Source organism: Ranitomeya variabilis, chromosome 1, assembly GCF_051348905.1.
Source record: "Ranitomeya variabilis isolate aRanVar5 chromosome 1, aRanVar5.hap1, whole genome shotgun sequence".
NCBI classification, from domain to species: Eukaryota; Metazoa; Chordata; class Amphibia; order Anura; family Dendrobatidae; genus Ranitomeya; species Ranitomeya variabilis.
This window is the reverse complement of record NC_135232.1, coordinates 403017129-403042537: the sequence shown is the minus strand read 5'-3', so window position 1 is coordinate 403042537 and position 25409 is coordinate 403017129. Positions and strand designations below refer to the sequence as shown.

At 45.1% G+C, this 25409-nt stretch overlaps 1 protein-coding gene across 3 annotated transcripts in view; it reads right to left on the bottom strand.

The window, feature by feature from the left end:
• Positions 1 to 7934: 7934 nt before the first annotated feature.
• RIC1 (RIC1 partner of RAB6A GEF complex) overlaps positions 7935 to 25409 on the bottom strand; it is a 214826-nt gene continuing 197351 nt past the window's right edge. For all 3 annotated transcript variants that reach the window (XM_077249171.1, XM_077249169.1, XM_077249172.1), the window contains 6 exons: positions 23899 to 24035; positions 22648 to 22934; positions 21230 to 21418; positions 14879 to 15056; positions 14541 to 14729; positions 7935 to 11913 (listed from right to left, as the gene is read on the bottom strand). In XM_077249171.1, coding sequence (XP_077105286.1) covers positions 11628 to 11913; positions 14541 to 14729; positions 14879 to 15056; positions 21230 to 21418; positions 22648 to 22934; positions 23899 to 24035 — 1266 coding nt within the window. In that variant the 3' untranslated portion in view covers positions 7935 to 11627. The remainder of the gene's footprint in view (positions 11914 to 14540; positions 14730 to 14878; positions 15057 to 21229; positions 21419 to 22647; positions 22935 to 23898; positions 24036 to 25409) is intronic.

Below are 25409 nucleotides of genomic sequence, written 5' to 3'. Positions count from 1 at the left end.
CAAAATGCCGCAGGGTGCGCACAGACACCACCACAAAAGCATACTAAGGGGGCACGGAGCCGGGATAAAGACATATACCCATCAGTACACAAAAATATTTAATGGTAATGGACTGCATAGTAAATTATTTAATGCCCTAATAACATACTGCTGGAAACCCAGACAGCTATATAAATGGACAGCAGGCCAAAGTGCCAAAATATAATCAATAAATATTACCTCAAAGAGCAGATGAGTAGAGTGTATCCGGGGTCCGTGCGCCCTCCCCGACGCACGTTTCGGTAAAAAGACCTTCCCCCTGAGGAAGGTCTTTTTACCGAAACGTGCGTCGGGGAGGGCGCACGGACCCCGGATACACTCTACTCATCTGCTCTTTGAGGTAATATTTATTGATTATATTTTGGCACTTTGGCCTGCTGTCCATTTATATAGCTGTCTGGGTTTCCAGCAGTATGTTATTAGGGCATTAAATAATTTACTATGCAGTCCATTACCATTAAATATTTTTGTGTACTGATGGGTATATGTCTTTATCCCGGCTCCGTGCCCCCTTAGTATGCTTTTGTGGTGGTGTCTGTGCGCACCCTGCGGCATTTTGCCTCACCTGTTCCCTACATGTTGTATCTTTGTTATTATTATATATTAATAAAAGTTGATATTTTTGGATATACATTGGGATTTTTGGTCGTTTTTGGGTCCTTGTGACCCACAGCTCTTTCTATATTCCTTTCAGCGACTATCCCTGATTATTGGTCCTCACTATTTTTAGCATAGATTGTTTCATCTTTTGCTATGCTTTTTCCTGTCATGTGTTTGGTTATTCAAATCTTTCTGGGGGACTGCTGGAGAACTCTAATTTGTATCCCTGTGCAACTACTTGTAGAATCCAAGGATTCTGGGATACCTTCTGCCAACCCCCTAGAAATTTCTGTAATCGACCTCCCACCTTTATGTCATTTATTTGACTTTGGTGTGCCTGCACTAGGGAAGATGGAGTCTCTACCCTTTCCACCCTTGGGATAAGACCACCTCCCAGTCTTCCCTTTCCCCTTGTAGTTTGTCCTCTGACCAGGTCGGGACCTACGAAAGGGTTGATATTTTTTGGTATTCTCCTCAGGAAAACCCTTCTTTTTATCTGAGGCTTTTTCTAGAATATCGTCTAGAATCGGCCCAAATACTTTATTTCCTGAGAATGGGATTCCACACAATTTATTTTTTGACTGGAGATCCCCCGACCAGGTCTTTAGCCATATGGCTCTTCTGGCCGCATTAGACAGGGATTTGCTTCTAGCCGCAAACCGTACAGATTCGGCAGAAGCGTCCGCCATAAAGCCTGTTGCGAGTTTGAGCAAAGGCAATGATTTAAGGATAACCTCTCTAGAAGTCTTGGCTTTGAGGTGATCCTCTAAGTCGTCAATCCATAAGTGCATTGACCGGGCTACGGAAGTTGCCGCTATATTGGCCCGTATTATTGCCGCGGAGGACTCCCAAGTTCTCCTTAGCAAACCATCCGCTTTACGATCCATAGGATCCTTTAACGCGGAAGAGTCCTCAAATGGAATTGAGGTCTTCTTCGCCACCTTTGCTAGTGGGACATCGATCTTGGGAACTTCATCCCACACTTTAATGTCCTCAGGGTTGTAGGGCAGACGAAGTCTAAAGTCCCTGGGAATCACTAGCTTCTTCTCCGCTTCCTGCCACTCTTCCAGGATCATGGAACGGATGTGGTTGTTGACGGGGAAGACTTTTGTCACCTGGGCATGTAATCCGCCAAACATCTCGTCCTGGATCGAGGTTTCCTCTGGTGTATCTTGTAGCTGCATGGTGTTACGTACAGCATAAAGAAGTTCATCTGTGTCTGCTGCGGCGAAGAGATATCTCTTCCCTTTGCCCACAGATCCGTCTCTTTCTTCCTGGTCAGAATCCTCCGAAACCTCACCCTCGGAAGAAGGGCTAGACTCCCTTGGCCTCTTCCGTGAAGTCTGTGGTTCTGACTGAGTCTGGGGAAGATTCAAGCCTGAGATAGAAGCCTGAACCTCCTGTCGAATCATGGTCCTCATGCTGGATAGTAGTGCTGTCTGCTCATCACCCACAATTTTGGATGTGCACGATCTGCACAATGGTTTCCGCCAATTTTCTGGAAACTTAGTGGCACAAATCGGGCATTTATTCTTCCCCGATTTTTTTCCTTTCAGTTGTGGGGATGGGAGGCTCAGCCTAGGGTAAATAGACATACGTGGCACCGTAAGTAGGGAAGCGGGGGGGGAAGGGGTGGGCTTTGTGGTATGGCTTTACATAGCCTACTCACGTGCCCCTGAAGCTGGTCAGTCCCCTCAGGTCTGGTAGTGTCCTCCATGATGAGGATAATATTACAATACAGCCGTGTGCACCTTTTGTCAGGATAGCCGGTGGAACAACGACCCCCATTGTATGCTTATATAGGTTTTACCTGGTTGATCCTGCCTCCTTACCGCGCCCCGCGCGGTCGACCATGCTGAGAAAAGGCCTTCCTGAAGGCCGGCGCTGCCGCTGGCGTCCTCCGGTCCGATGCTTGCCGCGACCGGAAGTGACGCGGCCGCCGACCGGAAGTGACGCGGCCGCGTGTCCTGGAGCCGGCAGCGGCTGCTGCACAGAGAGCCCCCGCCGAAACGGCTGCGGCCGCATGCGGGAACAGCCGCCGCTGCAGCAGACAGCGCCCGGGCCGAGAGCCCCAGCAAGGAGAAACGGACCTTGGCCCCAGGAGCAGCGCTACACTGGGGGAGGCTGAGGGACCCCCCATCGCAGGTATCAGCCGCAGATATCTTGCGGCGGGGAAGGGAAAGGCTGGGCCCCCCGATCCCCACCATCTGCACAGCACCGTCGGAGGCTACGTCTTGCAGTTCCTATCCGCAGTGGGACAGGAAAAACACTGGTGGGTGGAGTGGGGAGGGTCCTTTTAACTTGTGGTTCCTGTCCCACTGCGGATAAGAAGGACGTCCTCCAATGGTGCTGTCAGGTGGTGGACTGGAAAAGTATTTAGGACAAATTACAAAACGGATTCTGCAGTTACAGCACCAATAACTAAAAGAGCCACCTTGTCAGAATGAAGCATTACTGCTGCACAAGGTGGCTCTTTTAGTTTCAAATGCCTGGGGGGGAAGTGACAGGTTCCCTTTAAGTACATTGCAGAACAATAATAATTATGACAGGCGTTAATGTTTAAATATTACGTACCTTAGTGTCACCAGCAGACGTTCTTCAGCAAGATTCGCTCTACGGAGTTGGGTGTCTTGCCTGCTGATGCCTCCTTGTACACAAACCAGCAAATCCATGAAGCTCTCTTGAGACATCCTCGTGTACTTAAAATATTTCTCTGGGTTTTCACGGAGCTCACTGTATAAGAAGTGGTAGGCTCCACTGCTCTGTCGGAGTTCAACAATTGGGTGCTGCCAAAAGTGCCGATGCCGTCTTCTCTGTCTTTCTCTTTTCCGTTCTTGCTCACAAGCAAATGCAAAGGAAAGAAACAAGTTGACATCCAAATGCAGATTCCGATAGAAACTCTCCATGCGAAGATCCATCTTGGCGCAGGATACAGGAACAAAATATGAGGGTTTCATCTGTACAAGGGTTTATATAGAGAAATCCCATGAGACACGCCCATTTGGAGTGGCTTGTGTCAAGGAAATTCTGGAAAATCGTTTTCCTATCAAATGCATGCGCATAAAAAACGCAAACACATGCAAACGTAGCATTTTTTTTCCATCATGCGTAAGGTGATGCGGATAAAAAACGCTACGTTATCAAGCGTTTGCATGCTTTTTTGCATGAGGTTGTGGACAAGACGCTGCGGACTCAACTGCAAATGTGAAACTAGCCTAAGGCAGTGCAGCAGAGCATCCAGCTGATGTGGACGACACGCTCTGAGATACCACATTGGAGATGGAGGATGAGCAGGAGGGGTTGCAGGAACTGCTGTAGGAGGAAACCCTGATAGAAGTAGGGCCAGCAATCCTTGGCTTTGGCAGCACATGTGCCGTGCCAGGGTGTGACTTGACCCCAGCCTCCACAATGTTCACCCAGTGTGGCGTCAGGGGAATGTACCATCCCTGGCCACAAACGCTTGTCCACGTGTCGGTCATTAAGTGGACAATGCCAGTAAGTGCGTTGGTAAGGGCATGGGTGATGTTCCTGGACACATGCTGATGCAAGGAGATGCCACCTTGGAAGAAAAATTGGCAGCTGGGGACAGAGTACAGAGGGGTGGCGGTCACCATGAGTTGGTGAAATTCCTGTGTCTTCCAGCCTAAATGGCAACATTTCCACAGCAAGCAGACTGGAAATGTGCCCGTTTAGCATTTGGACCAGTGCGTGGGTGGCTGGGAACTTTCTTTTTCATTGCAAGGCCTGGTGTAGGGCTGGGCTGTGACAAGGATTTGGAACTCCCTGATGATGGTAAGTCAGAATGGGCAAGAATAGGTGCAGGGCAAGAGGTATCTGCACCAGTGTTTTGGACATGGTATTGGGAAGCACTTAGCACAGGGGAAGAGGCAGTGGTGTCACCCGAGTCAGGTGCTTAGATGACATGTGCCTGATCATGCTGGTGGTGGTTAGGTTCTTAGTGATGATGCCCCTGCTGATCTTGGCATGGCACAGGTTGCAAATTGCCATTTTGTCTCAGAACTCTCTTTAAAAACGTCCCAGACAGGGGAACACCTAACTCTTTGAAAGAGAAATTTAGGGCTATCGGTGACCTGCGGAACAGTTGCCGCCTTCTCCCTCTGGTCACCCCACTTCCTTCCTCCTGTATTTTTCGGTGTTGCCAATCTCTCCCCGTCATCGTTGCTGGCCTCCCTCTGCATGCCAGCTTCCCAGGTTGAATCGGTGACTTCGTAATCCACTATCTTGTCTTCCACCACCGCACCCTGATCCTCACTTTGTGACTTAAAACAACAAGATTTGGTGGCACACTGTTGTTTTTTACTTGTTTTAGTGGTTTGTCAGCAGGTGCTAATAAAGTTGTTTTTTATACTACAGATATTAGGTGTGCGCATCAATTATGCATGATTCTTTTTCTTGTCCTTTATTCCAATTGCACATTTCATGCTTGATGCATAACCCTTTTGTTTAGCCTATTTGCCTCCTAGTGGTGGTTATTTATAGATTTATTCATTATTATCTTCCTTCTTATCTCAAATTTGCAGTTCCCCACTGTCATGTTCTTGTGGCCATGGCTGCTCCTGGGGCTCAACATAGTTGGTAGTGGGAGGCAGGAGGATCAGGATGAGGATTAAGTGATCCAGGCTTTAGGCTGGTGAGATTGGACTGTGTGGAAGACTGCGTGTTGCTGCTAAGCCTGCTGGAAGCATTATCTGCTATTTAACTTAACACCTGTTCGCACTGCTCTGGCTTCAGAAGTGGTGCACCGTGCCTCTCTGTAAAGTGGGACAGTAAGGCTACTTTCACACTAGCGTCGTGCACTGCACGTCGCTATGCATAGTTTTGTAGAAAAAAACGCATCCTGCAAAAGTGCTTGCAGGATGCGTTTTTTCTCCATTGACTTGCATTAGCGACGCAGTGCGACGCATTGCCACACGTCGCAACCTTCGCGCGACGGTTGCGTCGGACCGTCGCCACCAAAAAACGTTGCTTGTAACTTTTTTTGGTGCGTCGTGCCTGTCTTTTCCGACCGCGCATGCGCGGCCGGAACTCCGCCCCCTCCTCCCCACACCTCACAATGGGGCAGCGGATGCGTTGAAAAACAGCATCCACTGCCCCCGTTGTGCGGCGCTTCCACAGTATGCGTCAGTGCGCTGCAACGTCGCATTGCGACGTGCAGTGCACGACGCTAATGTGAAAGTAGCCTAACCTATATGTCGTGCATGGGTGGTTCTTGTGCTCCAACAACAGGAATAGTCGCACCTGCCTGACTTCCTCGGAATCTGCGTGCACCGAGCACTTCCACTTGCCCGTCCTTAATGCACATCTTAAGCATTTTTCAGTTGCTTGGTCTCTTGTAACAAAGTTTATTTTTAATAAAAGTTAAAAAAAAATTGGTCACCTGCAGCAATCGAAGCAGTTATTGTGAGTTTACTCCACTGTAATGTAACAGAACGCAAAAGTGTATGGATGACAATCAAATTCAAACCAGAAAAATCTCAGTTTTGGCGATACCTGCTGGAGGGCGCAGTTTATCTAGTAGTGATCTACATGGACCATAAGAATTTGGCATTCCTCCAGTCCGCTCAAATGCCACACTGATGATAACAATGGACACACAGACCAGGGGAGGATGAAAATCAGACACTGGAAAAAAAAAAGTGTTTTTTTTTAATCTCATATGGAAAAAAAAAAAAAAAGTCTGAATGAGACCTTCGAGAAATTATAAAGAAAAAGCAAGATTTCTGTCAAACTACTGGTTTTGATTAAGTGATGCTTGAGTGATGATCAAAATAGAGAGAACACACAGTATATCTTTTTACACCAGGAAAGATTCACCCACTGAAAAAAAGCTTTGTAAACGACACTTACTTTTCTCGTTTTACACTTTATTGCGTACAATCCTCCACATCGAATGTTGGTCCTACACTTGGTCAAGGATTGTAATTAACCCCTTCATGACCTTTGGATTTTCGATTTTTTTTGCTCCCTTTCTTCGCAGAGCCATTCCTTTTTTATTTTTCTGTAAAGATGGCCATGTAAGGGATTGTTTTTGGCGGGACGAGTTGGACTTTTGAATGACACTATTGATTTTGCTATATAGTATACTGGAAAACGGGAGAATAATTCCAAGTGTGGTGAAATTGGAAAGAAAAGTGTTATTCCACAATTATTTTTTTGTTTTTTCATTTTAATGATAAAACTGACCTGACATTAGGATTCTCCAGGTCATTACGAGTTGTCAGATACCAAACATGTCTTGGTTCTTTTTTTTATTTAAGTGGTGAAAAAAAATTCCAAAGTTTGTAAAAGATTTTTTTTTTTTTTTTTTTTTAAACGGCACCATTTTTTGAGACTCGTAGCGTGTCCTTTTATTCTGGGGCTGAGTGAAGGCTTATTTTTTTGCCTGCCAAGCGGTCATTTTATTGATACCATTTTGGTTTTGATTGCCAGTTGTTACATTTTATTGCAATGTTGGGCAACAAAAAAAACTTAATTCTGGAGTTCGCAGATCTGCAATGACCAGTACGGAGGTCTTCTGCAACCCCCCCCGTTTGTCATGCCACCCCATCAGCACCATGCGATCCTGTGACAGAGGCGCCAATGGGTGGGATTTGTGAAGTGCTTCCTGTAAGTGTTTAGCGCTTTTTCAGGCCAGTTACTGAGTGGAACTGTCTGAAAAAGACATCTATAAGATATCTGTGTTTATCACAAAAAAAACCCGTAAGGCCTCTTTCACACTTCAGTTGTTTGGCGTCAGTCTAAATCCGCCATTTTCCTCAAAAAACGGATCCGTTTTTTTTCTCGACGGATCCGTTTTTCCCCCCATAGACTTGCATTAGCGACGGATTGTGACGGATGGTCGTCCGTTCCATCCGTCATGCGACGGATCCGTCAAAATTTGGCGGACGTCATCTAGACATTGACGGTCATTGCAACGTTTTTTGTCTGCGTTGAAATGGCGGATCGCGACGGATCCGTCGCGTCCGTCATTTCATAGAATGGCCACCTATGGGCGACGGATCCGTCATTTCGGCGGATCCGTCGCCCCAATCCGTTTTTTCAATTTTTTTCAATTGCGCATGCTCCAAAAAGTATATACAACCCCCGAGTAACGGATCCGTCAAAAAAACGGATCCGTTACATCCGTTTTTTCAACTATTGTGACGGATCCGTCGATCCGTCATTATGTCGGAAGTGACTGACGCCAAAAAACTGAAGTGTGAAAGAAGCCTAACATGTATACAAGCAAAACTAAACATACGATCAAGCAAACCATATTAACCACAAGTCAAATGTATGGAAAAGTAAGTTATGATAGCTTTATTACTTTAATAATTTATTGCACGTATTTGAAGTAGTGTCTGACAGAATTGTGCACTGAGCAATGTAACAAATTCCATTAGATTTGTCCCAAGACGATAAGAGAATGCAGAAATGTATCTTGAAGAAGAAAACTCTAGACGGTATCCAAATGAAGGGGAAAAAAATAAATAAATCAAGCACAGGTTTCAGAACAGTATTCTATTTAACAGTAATGTTTGTTTTTTACTTCGCTCTTACATTACATTTATTGATGTTCAGAGCCCATCTCTTATAATTCCACTTTGGTGTGCTCCAAATAACTGTAAATAATTTGACATCCGTATCTCATCTGACCATAAAATTACAAAGTAGGTAATAACCAGCTGGCAACTACAATATATGGTGATTCGACTACATAAATCGGAAATAAATGCAACTCATGGGTGTATGTCATCTCGTATCAGGTGCACAAAACAGCCCCACGGATTCAGCACGAGCTGTCCAACTAACGATCACACGCGACGATTCGGAATCAGCATCATCGAGATCCCAAATACAGTATTTCTCTCCATTAGATGAGATGTCATAGATTACACTATATTCCATTCTAGATGGTGAACACAATGCAACACAAAAGTGAAAATGTATCATATATGTAACAAATAGAGCCTTGGTTTGCATTCACACCATTCTTAATGAATGGTTGTTTCAGCATTTATTCCCAAGGAAGATTTAAAGGAGAACAAACCCCTGCTACATTAATATGAATTAAATAAAAATTAGCAGCTGTATTTACCAACACCGGTCACAAAACGAATGCTGCTGCATCCTGTAAGGGCATTACTTTTGTAAGAAAAAAACAAACAGATTTGCAGCATCAGGATCCTCCATTAAAAGCAATCATTTTATTAGAAATTAAAAACAAAACTCGCAATACCAACACCAGGAAGAAAAACTAGTAAAAAACTGTACACAGATTTTTAATAGTTTTATTGGAAATATTGCATTTTTTTTGTTTTTAATTTGTAATAAAATTATTGCTTTTAATAGAGGATCCTGATGCTGCAAATCACTTTCCCCCCCCCCCCATTTCGTCTTGCGGAAACGCAAGTTATCGTGCATTGGACTTTCATTTGGGTGAGCAGACTTTCTTTCTAATTTTTGCATTAGTTTTGTGACCTGTGTTTTTCTTCTATGTTTTTGAATTTTCTTCCATGGGATAAAAGAAACCGCTCACAGGACAGTGAATACTAACAAGAGCTTAGTAGTTAAGAAAAGTTTTCATATCCACCATATTGAATATTACAGTGTCCTTCTCCTAAATTTGCCTATTAAAATGATGACCTCCAATTATTAGCACTGTAGTTGACCCAATGTGTTAATGTAATCATTTTTCAAACGAGATACAGTTATTTTGGGCATTCTTGACGTTTTAGGTAGACTATAATTTAAAAAAAAAAAAGCGCCTGCTCTCTATTGTAGGAAGTAGCTGTATCGTTCATGCAACTCCAATTCCGCGGCATTATTTATTTCGAGCTCTACATTGTGACACTCCTGGGCGTTACCAACTGGGGGAATGTCTGAACACATCAGTCTCGTACGTTCCAATCTGTGCAAAGGATGGACTGCGACTGGTACCATTCACCTTCTCAAACTAGTGTTTCCCCTACAATTATCAACTTATTATAAAAAGATAGGAAGATTAACAGAAGAATGGCACATCATAGAATTATTAAAAATTTTTTTGAAGGGTTTACTTAAAGCAATTCTCATAAAAGAAGCCATACTTGCCCCCAGAAACCGTCCACTTCCGAATGCTCTGATGGTTTCTACGTCAGAACTACCAGTGACCTGATCACTAAGTCACTAATTGGGTACAGAGTTAAATGACTGGTGGAGGCGACATCATTACTTCCGGTCTGGCAGAGAACATCATAGTGGCAGAGCTGGAAACAGGGCCGGACTGGCCATCGGGCAGTTCTGGCAAATGCCAGAAGGGCCGGTGCCAGGAGTGGGCCGCTGCCGCTATCAGCGGCGCTAGGGCTGACTCCTCTCGCCAGCGCCGACTCACCCCGCCCCCGGCTGGAAAGGAGGTTGGAATACAGGGTAAGTATGGCTACTTTGATTCTTATCATTGGTAACTTTTAATAAGGGGTAGAAAACCCCTTTAAACAGACATGTCAGGAGTGGTGACAAATCACAATTAAGAAAACTTAGTGTCCTGACACTCGTCATGTCACATCAGAAGTCAATCATGTGACTACGAGCACTTGCACCGCCATTGTCATGAAACCTGTGCTGTTACAATCACCCTTCGACTTTCAGCACATTCAGGTGTGTTACTAGAAACATTTTGGTCCGCATAATAATCAAATAGATCTATTATAAAAATAAACATGTATGTCTTGTATAAAATAATACATATGCTTTTTCTTCTCCTCGTTCCTGACTTGATTTCTATATCTTAATACTGTTGTGCAAGGATATCAGCCTTTGCTTTCGGATCCAGGGACGTCAACAATGAGAGATGGGGTTTCACAAAGTGTTCATGTATGTACTTGTTCTCCATCCAAAAAAAACACGATTTATAGAAGATAAAAAGATGGAGCAACTCATAATAAAATGATCAAAAATCCATCTGAAATTAATGTTGCAGATAATATGGAACATAATTGCTGACATTATTTACAAAAAATCTAATGTTCAAGTGAATTATTGTACAAAGGTAATAAATAAAAACCTTATTGTACCTTATTTAAAAAGCTAGACAACAGAAGGATTTTTTGCTCTGGGGTCACAGTAGTTAAAATGATGAGTCTGTAGAAGCACAGTGTAGTAAATGAACTGATATTACCAAGCGTCCTGTCCATTGCAAAGTGCAAAAAAAATGGCTTTCCAGCTTGTGGCAGGCTGGTGCTGACGGACCTGTAACTTTATCTTACAAATTCAGAACAAGAAACTGCAATCTTTACAATGCTCGGAGAGAAGTATTCACAAAAAATACACGTTATTTACATTGTAATGCCAAACTTTCCAGGTGTATGAAAGAAAGAGCATAGCACCCAAATGTTCAGCAGTGTCTGCTCCGTTGATCCATCAAAGAGAATGACACAAGTCAGATTATGCATTCCGACTGCCTACACGTACGTCATACTCCTCCCAAAAACGGAGGAGACCCAAACATTTAGAAGATTCTTGCAATTTTCGGGTTAGGAGAAGATTGAATAAATAAGTGGTTGAAGAGGATACTCTCACAGCTTCAACAGCGGCTAGAACCACAAAATGCATGATTAAAATCCAGACTACACGTCCATAAGGATGGGCTTTTACTCCAGATTCTCTAGTGGGGGCCTCTTGATGGTGCTTCTTACACATTTGGTGTAGATCTCTCTTCTCCATACAGCTCTGCACAGCTTTGTATCCAAGACATAGGAGCAATTGATTCCACATGTACACTGACTGGAGTTCTTATTAATAAGAATAAAAATGTATTTAAGAAAAAAAAATAGATATACAAACAAGACAAGCATAAGGCTTCCAATTTGCTGAGTTATGGTTTCGTAGAAACCACTGAGAATAGGTGGTCGTTTCACACCCATAAAAACTGTCAGCTATGTGACCAGCCACATGTGAATAATTCAGTCTATAATACTGTTGGGATTGGGGACCGAGAAGCTCGCCCGGCATTAAGAGATCACGCAGTCATAACTTCCTTCTTGAAGAGCCTCGTCTTGGTCTTGTTTCAACACATTCTCCTCATGCCGGCTGACGTTACAGCTGCCTGGGTCACTTTGGGGGCTGGCACTGTGGCTGGTGGAGCTGCGGCTGTCCTCCGCCCTGGGGCTGGCTTGCTCCGTGACCTTTGAGATGACTGTAGGCTGAAAAATTTCAGGTTGCACTTGCTCCACTGTCAGTTCGCTCAGCTTCTGAAGTTGAGGTTTTACTAGGTTTAGGAATGGCTTGTATCCAGGGCTGCAGAATAACACACAATGGTTAATAGGATGTTAAATAAACCCATCGATAGGCAAAAAATAGAGAATTCAAGTACAGTCTAGATGAGAGGAAGTACATGTTCCAGTATGTGTTAAGCTGTTCTTATGGTATACGCCCTGAAATAGACATTATAACTGGACAAACATGGCATTCACATGAAATTACAGTTCTGATTGATAGATCTGCTCCAAGAATCAGAGAACATCCTATTCTTTGTTCATACACCATAACATGCCTTTTTCCTTAACAGCCAAGATCAGCTTTTTCTCCAAATCCCACTCATAACAGCAGGAGGTCAGCGGTCAATGGCAGCAGATGGACCACAAGATCACCAGGATATAACGATGCATGGCACTCTAAGGCAGGGGTGGGCAATTACATGAGAAACACAGATTGTTGTGGCGGGCCGAACAACACGTCAAATTTAACGCTGCTCATTATTATTATTTGAAATTCATTTTTATAATTTAATATTGAGCAAAAATAAGTATGGTAGACACTAACAGCTGTTAAAAAAGGGCTGGATGATTTCCTCAATACACATAAAATTGTGGGTTATAGCTAGATTAGTGACAAAATGTACAGTTGGTGGAGAAAGATTGAACTTGATGGACCTAGGTCTTTATTCAACCTACGTAACTATGTAAGTATGATAACTAGCTGCTACTACTACTAATGCATGTTAAGTTAATGCTTATTATAAACCATATACGGTAATTTACTGTTTTTTGTAAAGTTTCTAAATCATACTGTTATTCAGCTTTAAGTATAGATGTACCATGATCTCCTCCCACAATGTATAATGCCCCAGCACACAATATAATACACCCAGTAATCTCCATACATTATGATGTTCTCACATCTTTCTGCAGCTCCTCCCACACTCAGTATGATGCCTCCAGTCACCCTGACACAGCATGATGGATCCCATAGCTCTTCTCGCACAGTATGATGCCCCCAATCAACCCAAAAATAGTGTGAGGATCCACACACGTTATGATGCCAAAACAGCACCCCTGCCACACAATATGATAGATCACACAGTCCCCCACCATATGATGGTCCAACACACACTATCATGCCTCCGACCACTCCACACAGTAGGATATCCCCCACAACTTTCTCATGCAGTATATTGCCCCCACACAAAGTAAAATGGTCCCCTTAGACCATTCCAACGCATTAGGATGGCCAAACTGACCCTTACACACAGTAGGAGACATCAACCCCTTTCCCTCCAAGTATGATGGCCCCAAACAACTATGTAGTCCCCACATCCCCATTAAACAGCATGTCATCACATTTTGTCTGCAGCACTGACTGACCCCAGGGATGCAGATACCGGTTATATTGACACGCTGGGCAGGGGCGGACCCGTGGTGCGGCACACCACTGTATTCAGCTCTTTAGGCGTCCCAGTCCACCAGGGCTGTATAGTTTGAGTCTGTGTCCATTTTGGTGGCGTTGGAGTTGGTGTAAAATGGACAGACTGACAATATATAATAAATTGGGTTCAGTAGTACAATGCAGGATATGCTGTACATGTTTCCATAAGAATTTAGGAAAGTTATGATATGTCCCATAAGTCTCGGTTCTGTTCCTGATCTAAGGATCTGGGCTTCTAGTTGAGATGAATCTGTGCTGCACTTTATGCACACGCTCGGTAGTGAGGCAAAGCTGTGGAGTCGGAGTCTGGATATATTGAAATTGAGGAGTTGGGAGTTTGGCTTACTGACTCCACAGCCCTGCAGACCACGGGCGAGGCAGGAACAGTCAAGGGGGCGAATGTGTCCCATGGCTGTATTTTGCCCAGGTCTGTTCTGAGGCATAGCGCAATCAGAGACACAGGAGTATTAGTTGGCAAAAAAAAATATATACACTTTATTCCATAGAAGATGTAAAATCACATCTAATGACACATAAACAACAAACAAGAATGACACAGAACCAGAATTCCCAAGTGACATAGTAAACATCACATTATACCCCTGTGACCACCATATCTGTCCACTATGGGTAAGGGTGTAATATCAGCTATAGGAATTTGACAATTTATACGGTTCCGGGTTTATGTTTTATTTATTTGGTCATTGTGACAAGTACTGTGTTTGCGGTTTTACAACTCATTTTCCTGTGCTGGGATTTATATAAACTGGATAGCTATGCCCTTACATGAACCGAGATATACTGGAATTACAGTTTGAGGCTTACTATCTGTCACTTGGGAATTCTGGTTCGGTGTCATCCTTGTTTGTTGTCGATATGTCATGATGTGTGATTTTACACCTTCTAAGTGCATTTACACTTTTGCTTAAAAAAATACTCATGTGTCTCTGATTGTGCCGTGTAAGTTGTGGAGTGGCAATAACAGCCACACCCATTTATGGGTTAAAATGTAGCAACTGAGGGTGTCTAATTATGGACCTGACGAATCTATTGCTGGTCACTGTTCTGAGGCATATTGTACACTGAGGCAAGGAGTTACAGTGTACCAGTTTTGCAGCTGAAATGAACGTGTAGCCTCTTGAAGAACATGTTGGTAAAGCAATATAGCTGCTAACTAAAACAACCAAGTGGTACATTTATTACAAAATGTTCACCCTCACCAGTCATTAAGGGCCCAGGTATCCACAGCCTGTATTCCATTCTGAATGCCCTGTAACATCTCCTCGGCGACTTCAGGGCATTGCAAAAAGTTCAATACTTGGTTAATAACTGAAGAATCTCGAAGTATAAGACCAATGATCACACACCACTCCAGGCAGCCAGCCTCCATGAAGACATGCAACAGGTAACTGTAGGTAGAAGAAATAACCAAACAACCATATAAAATACTAGTATACAAAATGTATTAAAAAAATAACCCAATGGCATTTCTCGTGCTTCTATGGTCATCTATGTAACAAAACCTAACGCCAATCGTCATTACATAACTACCACATACCGCAATTGGACTTGGGATTTGTGGGGTCCCTTGTTGGCCAGCTCCATTGAAATGTGTTCTAGTTCCGACTGCGTCAGACTCAAGGTGGAGAAGTTCTCGTCTACCATTGTCCAGTCCCCATCCACCATGGAACTTGTTTCAGTGAGGTCAGTTGCGGAACCAATGCTACATTCATCTCCTACAAATAAAGAAATCCAAGCAAAACACCTGTAAGTCTCAAATAAAATAGGGATTTTTTGTGTACTCACCGTAAAATCCTTTTCTCCGAGCCACTCATTGGGGGACACAGGACCATGGGTGTTATGCCGCTGTCACTAGGAGGCTGACACTAAGTAGAGACAGAAAAGGTTAGCTCCTCCCCTGCAGTATACACCCTCATGCTGGCTTCCAGAGACCCAGTTCAGAGCAAAAGTAGTAGGAGATTAATATCAATATAATACATAACATTACAGTATAACATGTCAGAAAAAGTGAAGAACCAAAAAGGTAACGAGCCGTAAGGCTAACCGGGTGGGTGCTGTGTCCCCCAATGAGTGGCTTGGAGAAAAGGATTTTACGGTGAGTACACAAAAAAATCCCTATTTCTCCTTTGCCACATTGGGGGACACAGGACCATGGGACGTCCCAAAGCAGTCCCTGGGTGGGTAACAATACAACCAAATAACTCTGTGTACCATCTGACTTATAAATGCACAACGGCCGCCTGCAGAATACGTCTGCCAAGGGCCGCATCCGCGGAAGAATGAGTGTGGACGTTGTAGTGCTTTGTGAAAGTATGCAGGCTAGACCATGTTACGGCCTTGCAAACCTGCTCCGCCGACGCCTGGTGCCGAATAGCCCAGGAAGCACCAACTGACCGAGTAGAGTGAGCTCTAACCCCCGCCGGGATGGGCCTGCCCCTGACCCGATAAGCTTCTTGGATAGCCGATCGGATCCATCTGGCTATTGTAGCTTTTACGCGGCTGAACCCTTCCTGTGACCCTCATGGAGGATAAAGAGGGAATCCGATTTACGGAAAGAGGCAGTCATAGAGACGTACCCTCCTGAGAGCCCGTACCACGTCCAAAGTGTGAAGGGCCTTTTCGACCCTATGTTTTGGCTGTGGGCAAAAGGAGGGAAGAATAATATCTTCATTGAGGTGAAAAGATGACACCACCTTAGGGAGAAAAGCGGGAGATGTGCGTAAGACTACTTTGTCCTGGTGGAAGGAAAGGAAGGGCGCCCGGCAGGAAAGTGCAGCCAACTCCGAGACGCGCCTGATAGACGTTATCGCCACAAGGAAGGCCACCTTCCAAGAGAGAATAGATAGTGGGACGTCTTGCAGAGGTTCAAATGGAGGTTCCTGAAGGACGCTCAGGACCAAGTTGAGATCCCAGGTCTCTAGTGGCATTCTGTAGGGGGGAACCACGTGGGAGACCCCTTGAACGAAGGTCCTGACTTGCGAGTTAGTAGCAATCTTACACTGGAACAACACCGACAGCGCTGAAATCTGGCCCTTGAGGGAACTGAGGGCCAGACCGGAATCCAAGCCGGACTGGAGAAATTCCAGAATGAAGGGAATGGAGAAAACGAGAGGGGGACGACCACGGAGTCTGCACCAAGAGAAGGCGGCTTTCCAGGTGCGGTGGTAGATGCGAGCGGAAGACGTCTTGCGAGCTCTGATCATGGTGGAAATGACCTGCTGGGAGAAACCTGCTTGAGTTAGGATCCAGGTTTCAACAACCACGCCGTTAAACGTAGGGCCCCTGAGCTCTGATGGTAGATCGGTCCTTGGCGCAGTAGATCTGGGCGGTCTGGCAACCGCCAGGGAACGTCTGATACGAGATGCACTAGTTCCGCATACCATGCGCGACGCGGCCAATCCGGGGCGATAAGTATCACAGGAATCCCCTCTATCTTGATTTTTCGGATCACCTTCGGCAACAGAGGAAGTGGAGGGAACACGTATGGGAATCGGAACCGGTGCCATGGGAATATCAGAGCATCCACCCCAACGGCCCGGGGATCCCGAGAACGCGCTATGAAGTTGGGGACTTTGGCGTTGAGCCTGGATGCCATCAGATCCACGTCCGGAGTCCCCCAGCGAAGGCAGATTTGATGAAAAACCTCTGGATGGAGCTCCCACTCCCCCGAGGTGAGACCCTGACGGCTGAGAAAGTCCGCCGCCCAGTTCTCGACACCCGGAATGTGTACCGCGGAAATGGTGGAGTGGTTGTCCTCGGCCCAACGGAGGATGTGTGTGACCTCCTGCATCGCTGCCCTGCTGAGAGTGCCCTCTTGATGGTTTATGTACGCCACAGCTGTGACGTTGTCCGACTGTATTCGGACTGGGTGACCCGCAAGCAGAGGGTGAAAACGTCTCAGGGCAAATGTTTATGGGAAGTTTCGACTCCCGCATCGACCAACGCCCCTGGGCAGTGTGGTGGAGAAACACCGCTCCCCAACCGAGGAGACTGGCGTCGGTGGTCACCACCAGCCAATGGATCGGAAGAAAAGACCTCCCCTGGTGGAGAGTTGACTCCAAAGTCCACCACGTGAGCGCCTGCCTGGTCCGCGGGGACAGAGGGCATGGTCGGTCGAGGGTAAAGGGACTCCTGTCCCAGTTGTCCAGTAGAGCTTGTTGTAAGGGACTGAGATGCAGTTGGGCGAAGGGAATCGCTTCCATTGAGGCCACCATCTTCTCCAGGATCTTCATGGCAAACCGAATGGACTGCGGGCAAGGGCGTGAAAGCGTCCGGACCCCCTGTTGAAGCGCTTGGGCCTTGGACCGAGGAAGAAAGATCATCCCCTTGGACGTGTCTAGGATCATGCCTAGGAAAGAGATCCTTCGAGCTGGAACAGGGGAGGATTTGTCCAGGTTGATTAACCAGCCTAGGCGCGAAAGGGAATCCAACGTAATGCGGACACTTGCTTCGCAGGCATGAAAAGGTGGACCTTTGACCAGAAGGTCGTCTAGGTATGGCAACACGACCACTCCTCGGGAGTGCAGGATGGCCATGACAGCCGCCATGACCTTCGTGAATACCCTGGGTGCTGTGGCAAGACCGAAGGGCAAGGCCGTGAAATGAAAATGGTCCTCTTGGCTGGCGAAACGGAGGAACCTTTGGTGTGGCGGAAAGATTGGAATGTGAAGATAAGCATCTCTGAAGTCTATTGATGCAAGGAACTCGTCTCGCTCCAATGAGGAAATGACCGACCGAAGGGACTCCATCCGGAAGTGTTGTACTTTTACGTGCTTGTTTAGGAGTTTCAAGTCCAAGATGGGGCGCACGGACCCGTCCTTCTTTGGTACGACGAAGAGGTTTGAGTAGAAACCTCTGAATCTCTTGTGTTCCGGAACCGGAACGATGACCCCGTTTTGGCGGCGGGAATCGATGGCGCAATGGAGAGAGCATGACTGAGCTCTTGAACTTGGGAGACGAGAGGGAAAAAACCGAGCTGGAGGGGAGACGGAAAATTCTATTTTGTAACCAGACGACACCAGGTCTCTGACCCATTCGTCGGGGATGACGGAAAGCCAGACATGACGAAAAATAAGCAGGCGTCCGCCTACATTGGTGGTGTCGACTGGAATACTCCCCGAGTCATTGTGAAGGAAATCTGGCAGGTCTAGAACCTCTGGTTCTGGGTTGTCTAGGTCTTCCTCTCCAGGACTGATTTGGTTTGTAAGAAGGCCGAGAGTCTCTGTCTGTGCGTGTAGATCGTTCTGATCTAGACGATGAAGTGGAGTTGGACCAGAAAGGGCCACCTCGAAAGGGGCGAAAATGAAAATACTGTTGGCACTGAAAAGCAGCTTTTGGTCTGTGTTGAGGGAGGAACTTGCTTTTTCCCCCTGTTGCATCGGAAATAAGTTGGTCCAATTTTTCTCCAAATAGGCGTCCGCCCTGAAAGGGGAGAGAAATCAGACTTTTTTGAGGAGGAATCCGCCCGCCACTCTCTAAGCCAGATAGCTCTCCTGATGGTGAAGGCATTTGAAGCCGCTGTTGCTGCACAGTCTGCTGCGTCTAAAGATGCGTACATCACATAATCTGCTGCCATAGCAATTTGTTTGGCGAGGTCTGCCGCTTCAGCCGGAAGAGCGTGGTCCTGAATGTGCCAGAGTATCTGCCCAGGAAACCATAGCTTTGGCGACCCATGCCGCAGCGAAGGAAGGGGATAGGGAGGAACCTGAGGCTTCATACACTGATCGCGCCAGGGAATCCAACTGGCGCTCTGTGGGACTTTTAATTGATGCCCCGTCAGGTACTGATAACAGCGTTTTGGTAGCCAAACGCGACACCGGAGGATCCACCAGCGGGGTGGTTCCGTCCAATCCTTAACCAGCTCTGAGGAAAAAGGCAGATCCTTTTTGCCCGTAAAGCGTTTATCCAGTCGCTCCCTGTGCCTCTTAACTATCTCTAGAAAATCCGGATGGGAGGCGAACACCTTATGGGATCGCTTGTTTCTAGTGAAGGAAACTGCGTGATCCGGAGCTGAATTAGGGTCATCATTAACCTTTAGCGCATGATTGACAGCCTCAATGAGGGAGTGACCAGTTGAACGGAACTCCGGGGAATCCGGGTCCATGGACGCCTCAGACTCATACTCAGTCGTGATCGCTTCTAGCCCCTGGGGAGGGTGAGCGAGAAGTGGAGCTATTGGAGGCTGAATGGCGTGGTGAATAATCAGGAGAGGTAGTGCGGATCGGTTTTGTGGATGTCCGAACCTCCTGTGGGTGAGAGCGGCCCCTGCTGGCCGATGATTCCCCAGGAAAACGAACGCCCCGCTCCCCAGAGGGGTCATGAAAGGATTCAATCACCTTAGCTAGCGAAGCCACGGATTGGGACAGGGACGTGGCCCACTCAGGGGGGCTAGGAGCACTGGGGTCGGTAGCGGTGGAGGGCTCCTGGGCACATTGGGCATCACAGGCTGGGCAGAACGGGGAGCTCTGAGGCCTGGGAAGAGGAGCCTGGCAGGTGGTACAAGCAGAGAAAAAGGTGGTATGAACCTTAGTGACCTTTTTACCCCTTGACTGGGACATGTTGTACCCCAATGTAATGCACAGAGCTGCTATGAGGAAGCTGAGGGGTAGCGCTGCAGGGAAGCAGATAGTGCCGTCTCCTTACCCGGTCCTGTGCCCCGCAATTGAGTGGAGAAGGAAGATCCTCCGTGGGGGTGAGAGAAAAGACCGGCCGGCGCTGCGTGCTGCAGGGGGAAGATGGCTGCCGAGACCCTGAAGTGTAGTCTCGCAGGGAGCGAGAAGCGCCAGAAGCGTGGGCGGGGCCGTAGGAGTGATGCGTGGAGTGGGCGGAGCCTACCGAAGTGTGGCCTAGAAAGGGCCGAAGCCGGGGACTAAATTTCTGGCCTTGGCCGGCGTGCACCTGCGGACCGCGGGGAAAAGAATCGCGGCGCTCTGTAAAGGATCCTGCCGCTAATGTGACCCCCACAAAAGGTGACCACCATAGAAAAAACCGACCCCTAGGCCATACCCAGTGGCAGGGGAGCGCGCCATCTGCACTTACCCCATAAAGGTGCCCGGGCTACACGGGACAGTGAGGGGTTGGGGGAGCCTCCATCCACCATCTCCATGAAAGGGGGGTGGAGAGGAATCGTCCGCCTCCTTCCATCATCCGCTCTTTTTCAGTGGTGATGCAGTGGGGGCTGCACGGACGCCACAGTGGAATAGTGCCTCTGTACAGCCGAGGATGAAACCTGGTGGGCAGGGCAGATGTCCGGCAATAAAGGCCTGGCTGCAGAAGAGGATACTGGAGGTAACACACCAGTGCTCGTCTGTTACACGAGGGGAGATCGGTGCCCGTGAAAGGAGCCCGTCGCCCAAAAAAGGTCAGCTCAGGCAGTGGCTTCCCACGTGGCTTCCCTGTTGTTGGTTCGGGGGAGATCGGAACATGAAAGAATCCGTTGCCCCCTTCGTCCGGAATAACAAGGTTTAAATCCAGTGTGCCTCCTACGGACACTAAGCTTGAACTGGGTCTCTGGAAGCCAGCATGAGGGTGTATACTGCAGGGGAGGAGCTAACCTTTTTTGTCTCAACTTAGTGTCAGCCTCCTAGTGACAGCAGCATAACACCCATGGTCCTGTGTCCCCCAATGTGGCGAAGGAGAAATTATAATATTAAGTGGAGGCATTGGATCTTTTTAGGTCTAAAGCTAGGGAGCTCTGGTATGTTGACAGATGCATACACCTAAAACTTTCCAATATTTTCCATATTTTTCCCAATAAAACTTAATGAAGTGCTAACTTTAACTAAATGTTTATAAACAAATTGTCACCAAGTAGATGTAGATACGCTGCACAAAAAAGGAATATCTTAAAAAGTGCTAAATACCTTTACTACAGGTCATCGGTACATACCTTTATTTAATAAAGGAGAAAGGAGTGCATCTTGTGTGTGAGGGCTGTGAGATGAGGCAGAATCCATTTCTCGGTGAGCAGTTCCAATGCTTCCCATCCAAGTGTGACTTCGAGGAACACTTGGGACACCACTATCAGCATCCAGAAAGTTATCCGCCGATTGGGACTTCACGACGTGTTCCCCAATTGCTGTAAATAATAGCAATAAGACAAAAGTTCTAACATATGTAAATCCCAGATTTAAATGGCTCTAATGAGAAATAAAAAAATATGCACAATATACACAAAAATTATTTATATATACCGTATTTTTTGGACTATAAAAGACACACCCCAGGTTTAGACAGCAGAAATGAGGAAAAACAAATTTTTCATGTTAAATAAAACTTCCCTGGTGGTGTAAAGTGGATAGGTCATTATCACTAATTTTAATGTACTAAGGTAGAATAGAGAAGTAATAAATCTATTGTTCTTGTTTCTCTGCAGTGTGTATTATACACACACAGCTCTGCTACATATGCACATACAGACACATACATGCTACATTCACACATATATCTCTAGATCTTTGTGTCTCTCCTGAAGAAGTTGTAATACTTTGAAACATGTTGCGATTAAACCGCGCTGTCAATTTCGTCGCTTGATTCCGACTCCTCATTGATTGAACATCATCGCAGACCATCTGCTCTCTCCTTTCCTACATTACTACGCTGGATTTACCCACCAGAGGGGCTGCAGCAGTTGAACCTTATTACCTTATCAGAGTTGTCTGATACAACCCTCTTAGGTGAGTGGAACTGCCAATCGATTACCAAGTTATATTGGATAGTACCCTATTGCCCTCTTCTTGTTCCATAGTTATTTACCTACATGCGCACACAACGATGTGCTACATGCGCACATATACACACACACACACACACAACGATGTGCTACATGTGTATATGTAGACACACACTGCTCTGCAACATGAACATATAGACACAATGGCTCTGCTATATGCAGATCTGGAAGCATGTCTGCATTCTCCTCCATAAAAAGCGGTCTTTAGACTAGAAGACGCACAGATGCCTTAGAAAGAGTTTTTTTTTGCTAAAAAAGGTCCGAAAGAAATGGTACACACACACACACACACACACACACACACACACACACACACACACACACACACACACACACACACACACACACACACACACACAAGATATTCTGCAAAACAGCCCGGAAAATATTACACATGCACATGTATAGAAAACCACACAAACAGCACTAACATCTTTTTTGGCTTTAAATCACTACCGCCATCTGAAGATTACAATTGTAAGCTGAAGGCCCTTGAATGACCAATTTACCATTAAAACACCAAACAAATATATAAAAAAACCATAAAGGAAGGTAATTGGATATTGTTAACAAACCTGTCCGGAATTTGCCATTCTTAAATGGAGAGCTGATGGAGGAGACAGGTATAACTGGAAAAGGCCAAAGGAAATCTTTATGAAGCGTCTTCAAGGCAGTAACAAAATCTTCCACCCGTGCAGCCCGTGTGCGCTCTTTGCATAGCCAGCCTATCAGCTCAAATCCCAGCTGCGCAGAGAAACAGCCAAGGTCTTTTAGTCGGATTTCTTCCAGCAGTCTGCGAGCATGCCGCCACAACATCATGTCTATGTACATGTTCTCCGCGCAGTCACTGTCTTTACTCCACCTAAACACGGCACAGAAGTTACTCTCACCAAATAATCCACCATCAAATGCCCGGAGCAATAACACTGGTATATATGGCATCGGTATTAAGCCCGGTTAAGGCAAGCGCTTGGAAAATCCTCTGATTGTCATTTGTATGGCACCAACAGTTATAAAATGTACAATAAATACAGTTTCCTATGTTAATAATTGAAATGTATCTCTAATAATTAGATGCTATATGGATGATCCGTGTGGGATTACATTTTTTGCATACCCAGACACTTGGATAGGCGAGTCTCACCTGACCTACTCAAGAGAATAGTACATGCTATGTTTTTGTTTTATACTGACACACGCTCTGTGTGCAAAATAACAAATATTTAAACATCTGAAAAAGCGTATAATGCGCTCATCTGAACAAAGCCTTATATAGACAGACATACATATATATATATATATATATATATATATATATATACATACATACATACATACATACATACATACATACATACATATATATATATATATATATATATATATATATGTATGTATGTATGTATGTATGTATGTATGTATGTATGTATATATATATATATATATATATATATATATATATATATATATATATATTATATGCAAAGCTTATTCATAATGTTCTAAGAATTCATGAAAATGATAAAGGGGACTTCACATTAATTGCGTAGCCCATTTTGAAGAGACATATGCAATACACTGCCTTTCAAGTCTCTGTAGTTTCTCATGGCCTCAGGCTGCCAGCCTCATCTGCCAAGAATCTAAGAAGTCCGTTCAATTCACAAATGAGTGGCATTACTGGGAGAAGCACATCTAAGCAAGCGTACATAAACAACGAGTGATACTTTGTGAATATTGTCCACAACAGTCAAAAAAAAATGTAGAAAATCTGACAGTTACAATATAACGGTATAATGAAAGTCACATAATTCACTGGTTATTCTCACCGCTTGCCAGCAGGACCAGAAGGCATGCTCAGAGTTTTCTGAAGGTTGAACTTTCCAACAGGAAGATTCTCGGCACATTGGGACAAACTTATGCTGCGGTTTCTAAAGAATTCAAAACCACCGGCAGAGCTGGGCTCCTGTAGAAAAACACACATGACCTCATTAAAAATGGTCCTTCTATCACTTCTCAGGGGAACCAACATTTTGGAAACACTCAAAAGTTCTTAATTTCTTAAGTATAAATCAATGGAACCGTGCCCCATTTTATCCACATCTTAGAAGCGGACAGTTTATTGAAATGATCTTATTGATACCGGCAGTCCATTCAACCTCAGAAATACAAGGTAAAAATATCCATATTATAGGCAACACAGACGGCATATCTGTATAGAAGCTAGCTTTTATACTCCATATATACAGCGATTTCTAACATCCCTCTTTGAGCACTTTAATTTTAGCTTCATTTGAACAATTATCCATGGCCTGAAAAATGTTGTAATGACAAGAATTGAGAGCTATTGAATGATAACAATAGTGCTTTTATATGACTTCAAAGTATTATGATTGCAATTATGTAATTCTGTCCCCAAGAAGTTGAGACATATTTTTTTTGCTGTATTTTTTTGTTGAAAAGAAAGGGATGGTGGAAAGAGCACTGGAGAAATTGCGTTTGGCCAGGACTTTAGACATTTTTTTTGCACATGCAATGATAACTCACAAGTATTAATCTAGATGTGTAATTTGTTTCATTCCACCTTAGTTGCATCCTTCTATTACTATCCTTCTATTACGGGCAGTTGTTTCGTGACCTCCAGTATGATTACCAGACCAATACATACTCTCTTTTGTAGACAGGTCAATCTCTGACATTTTGTAAAGTAAGGGATGACATTACCTATCAAATCCCACTTTACAGCTGTCAGACACATCCCCTTCTCACTAAGTCCTGCTCTAATTGTTGCTCTGTATGTCTTCCCATGTGGCTGAAATCATTGTTAATGCCTTTTATAAGAGTGCAATAATACAGCCAAACCCATACACTTACTAGTTGCAGAGGTAGAGACCTATCGACTAATACTAACTGTCCATATTATCTGTAAAGGCTAAGTGTATTATCTCCTCCGTATTCCTATGCAATGTTAGCTCGTCTTCACTGCCTCCTGCTTGTATGAGCTGTCAGGGAGAAACCGGTCACAAGCATAAGGCAGGATACATTGAGTCTCCGCAGTGTGAGAGGGGACAGAATTTTAATGTCATTGATCCATCAACTTCTGTAATTAGAAAAGGAATAACATTGCAGAGCAGGTGTGATGTTATGGGAGGTCATCCATACTACAAATAGTGATTTTTCATGTCATTAAGGGAACTATATAAAAGGGACAGATAGAAGGAATCAAGATGGCAGACAATCCATAAATGGCCCATCAAATTAAACAAGAATACACAGGTCGTGCACAAGGGTCTATTGATCTTACTTTATTAATTGCCTATGCTACATTACACATTTAAAG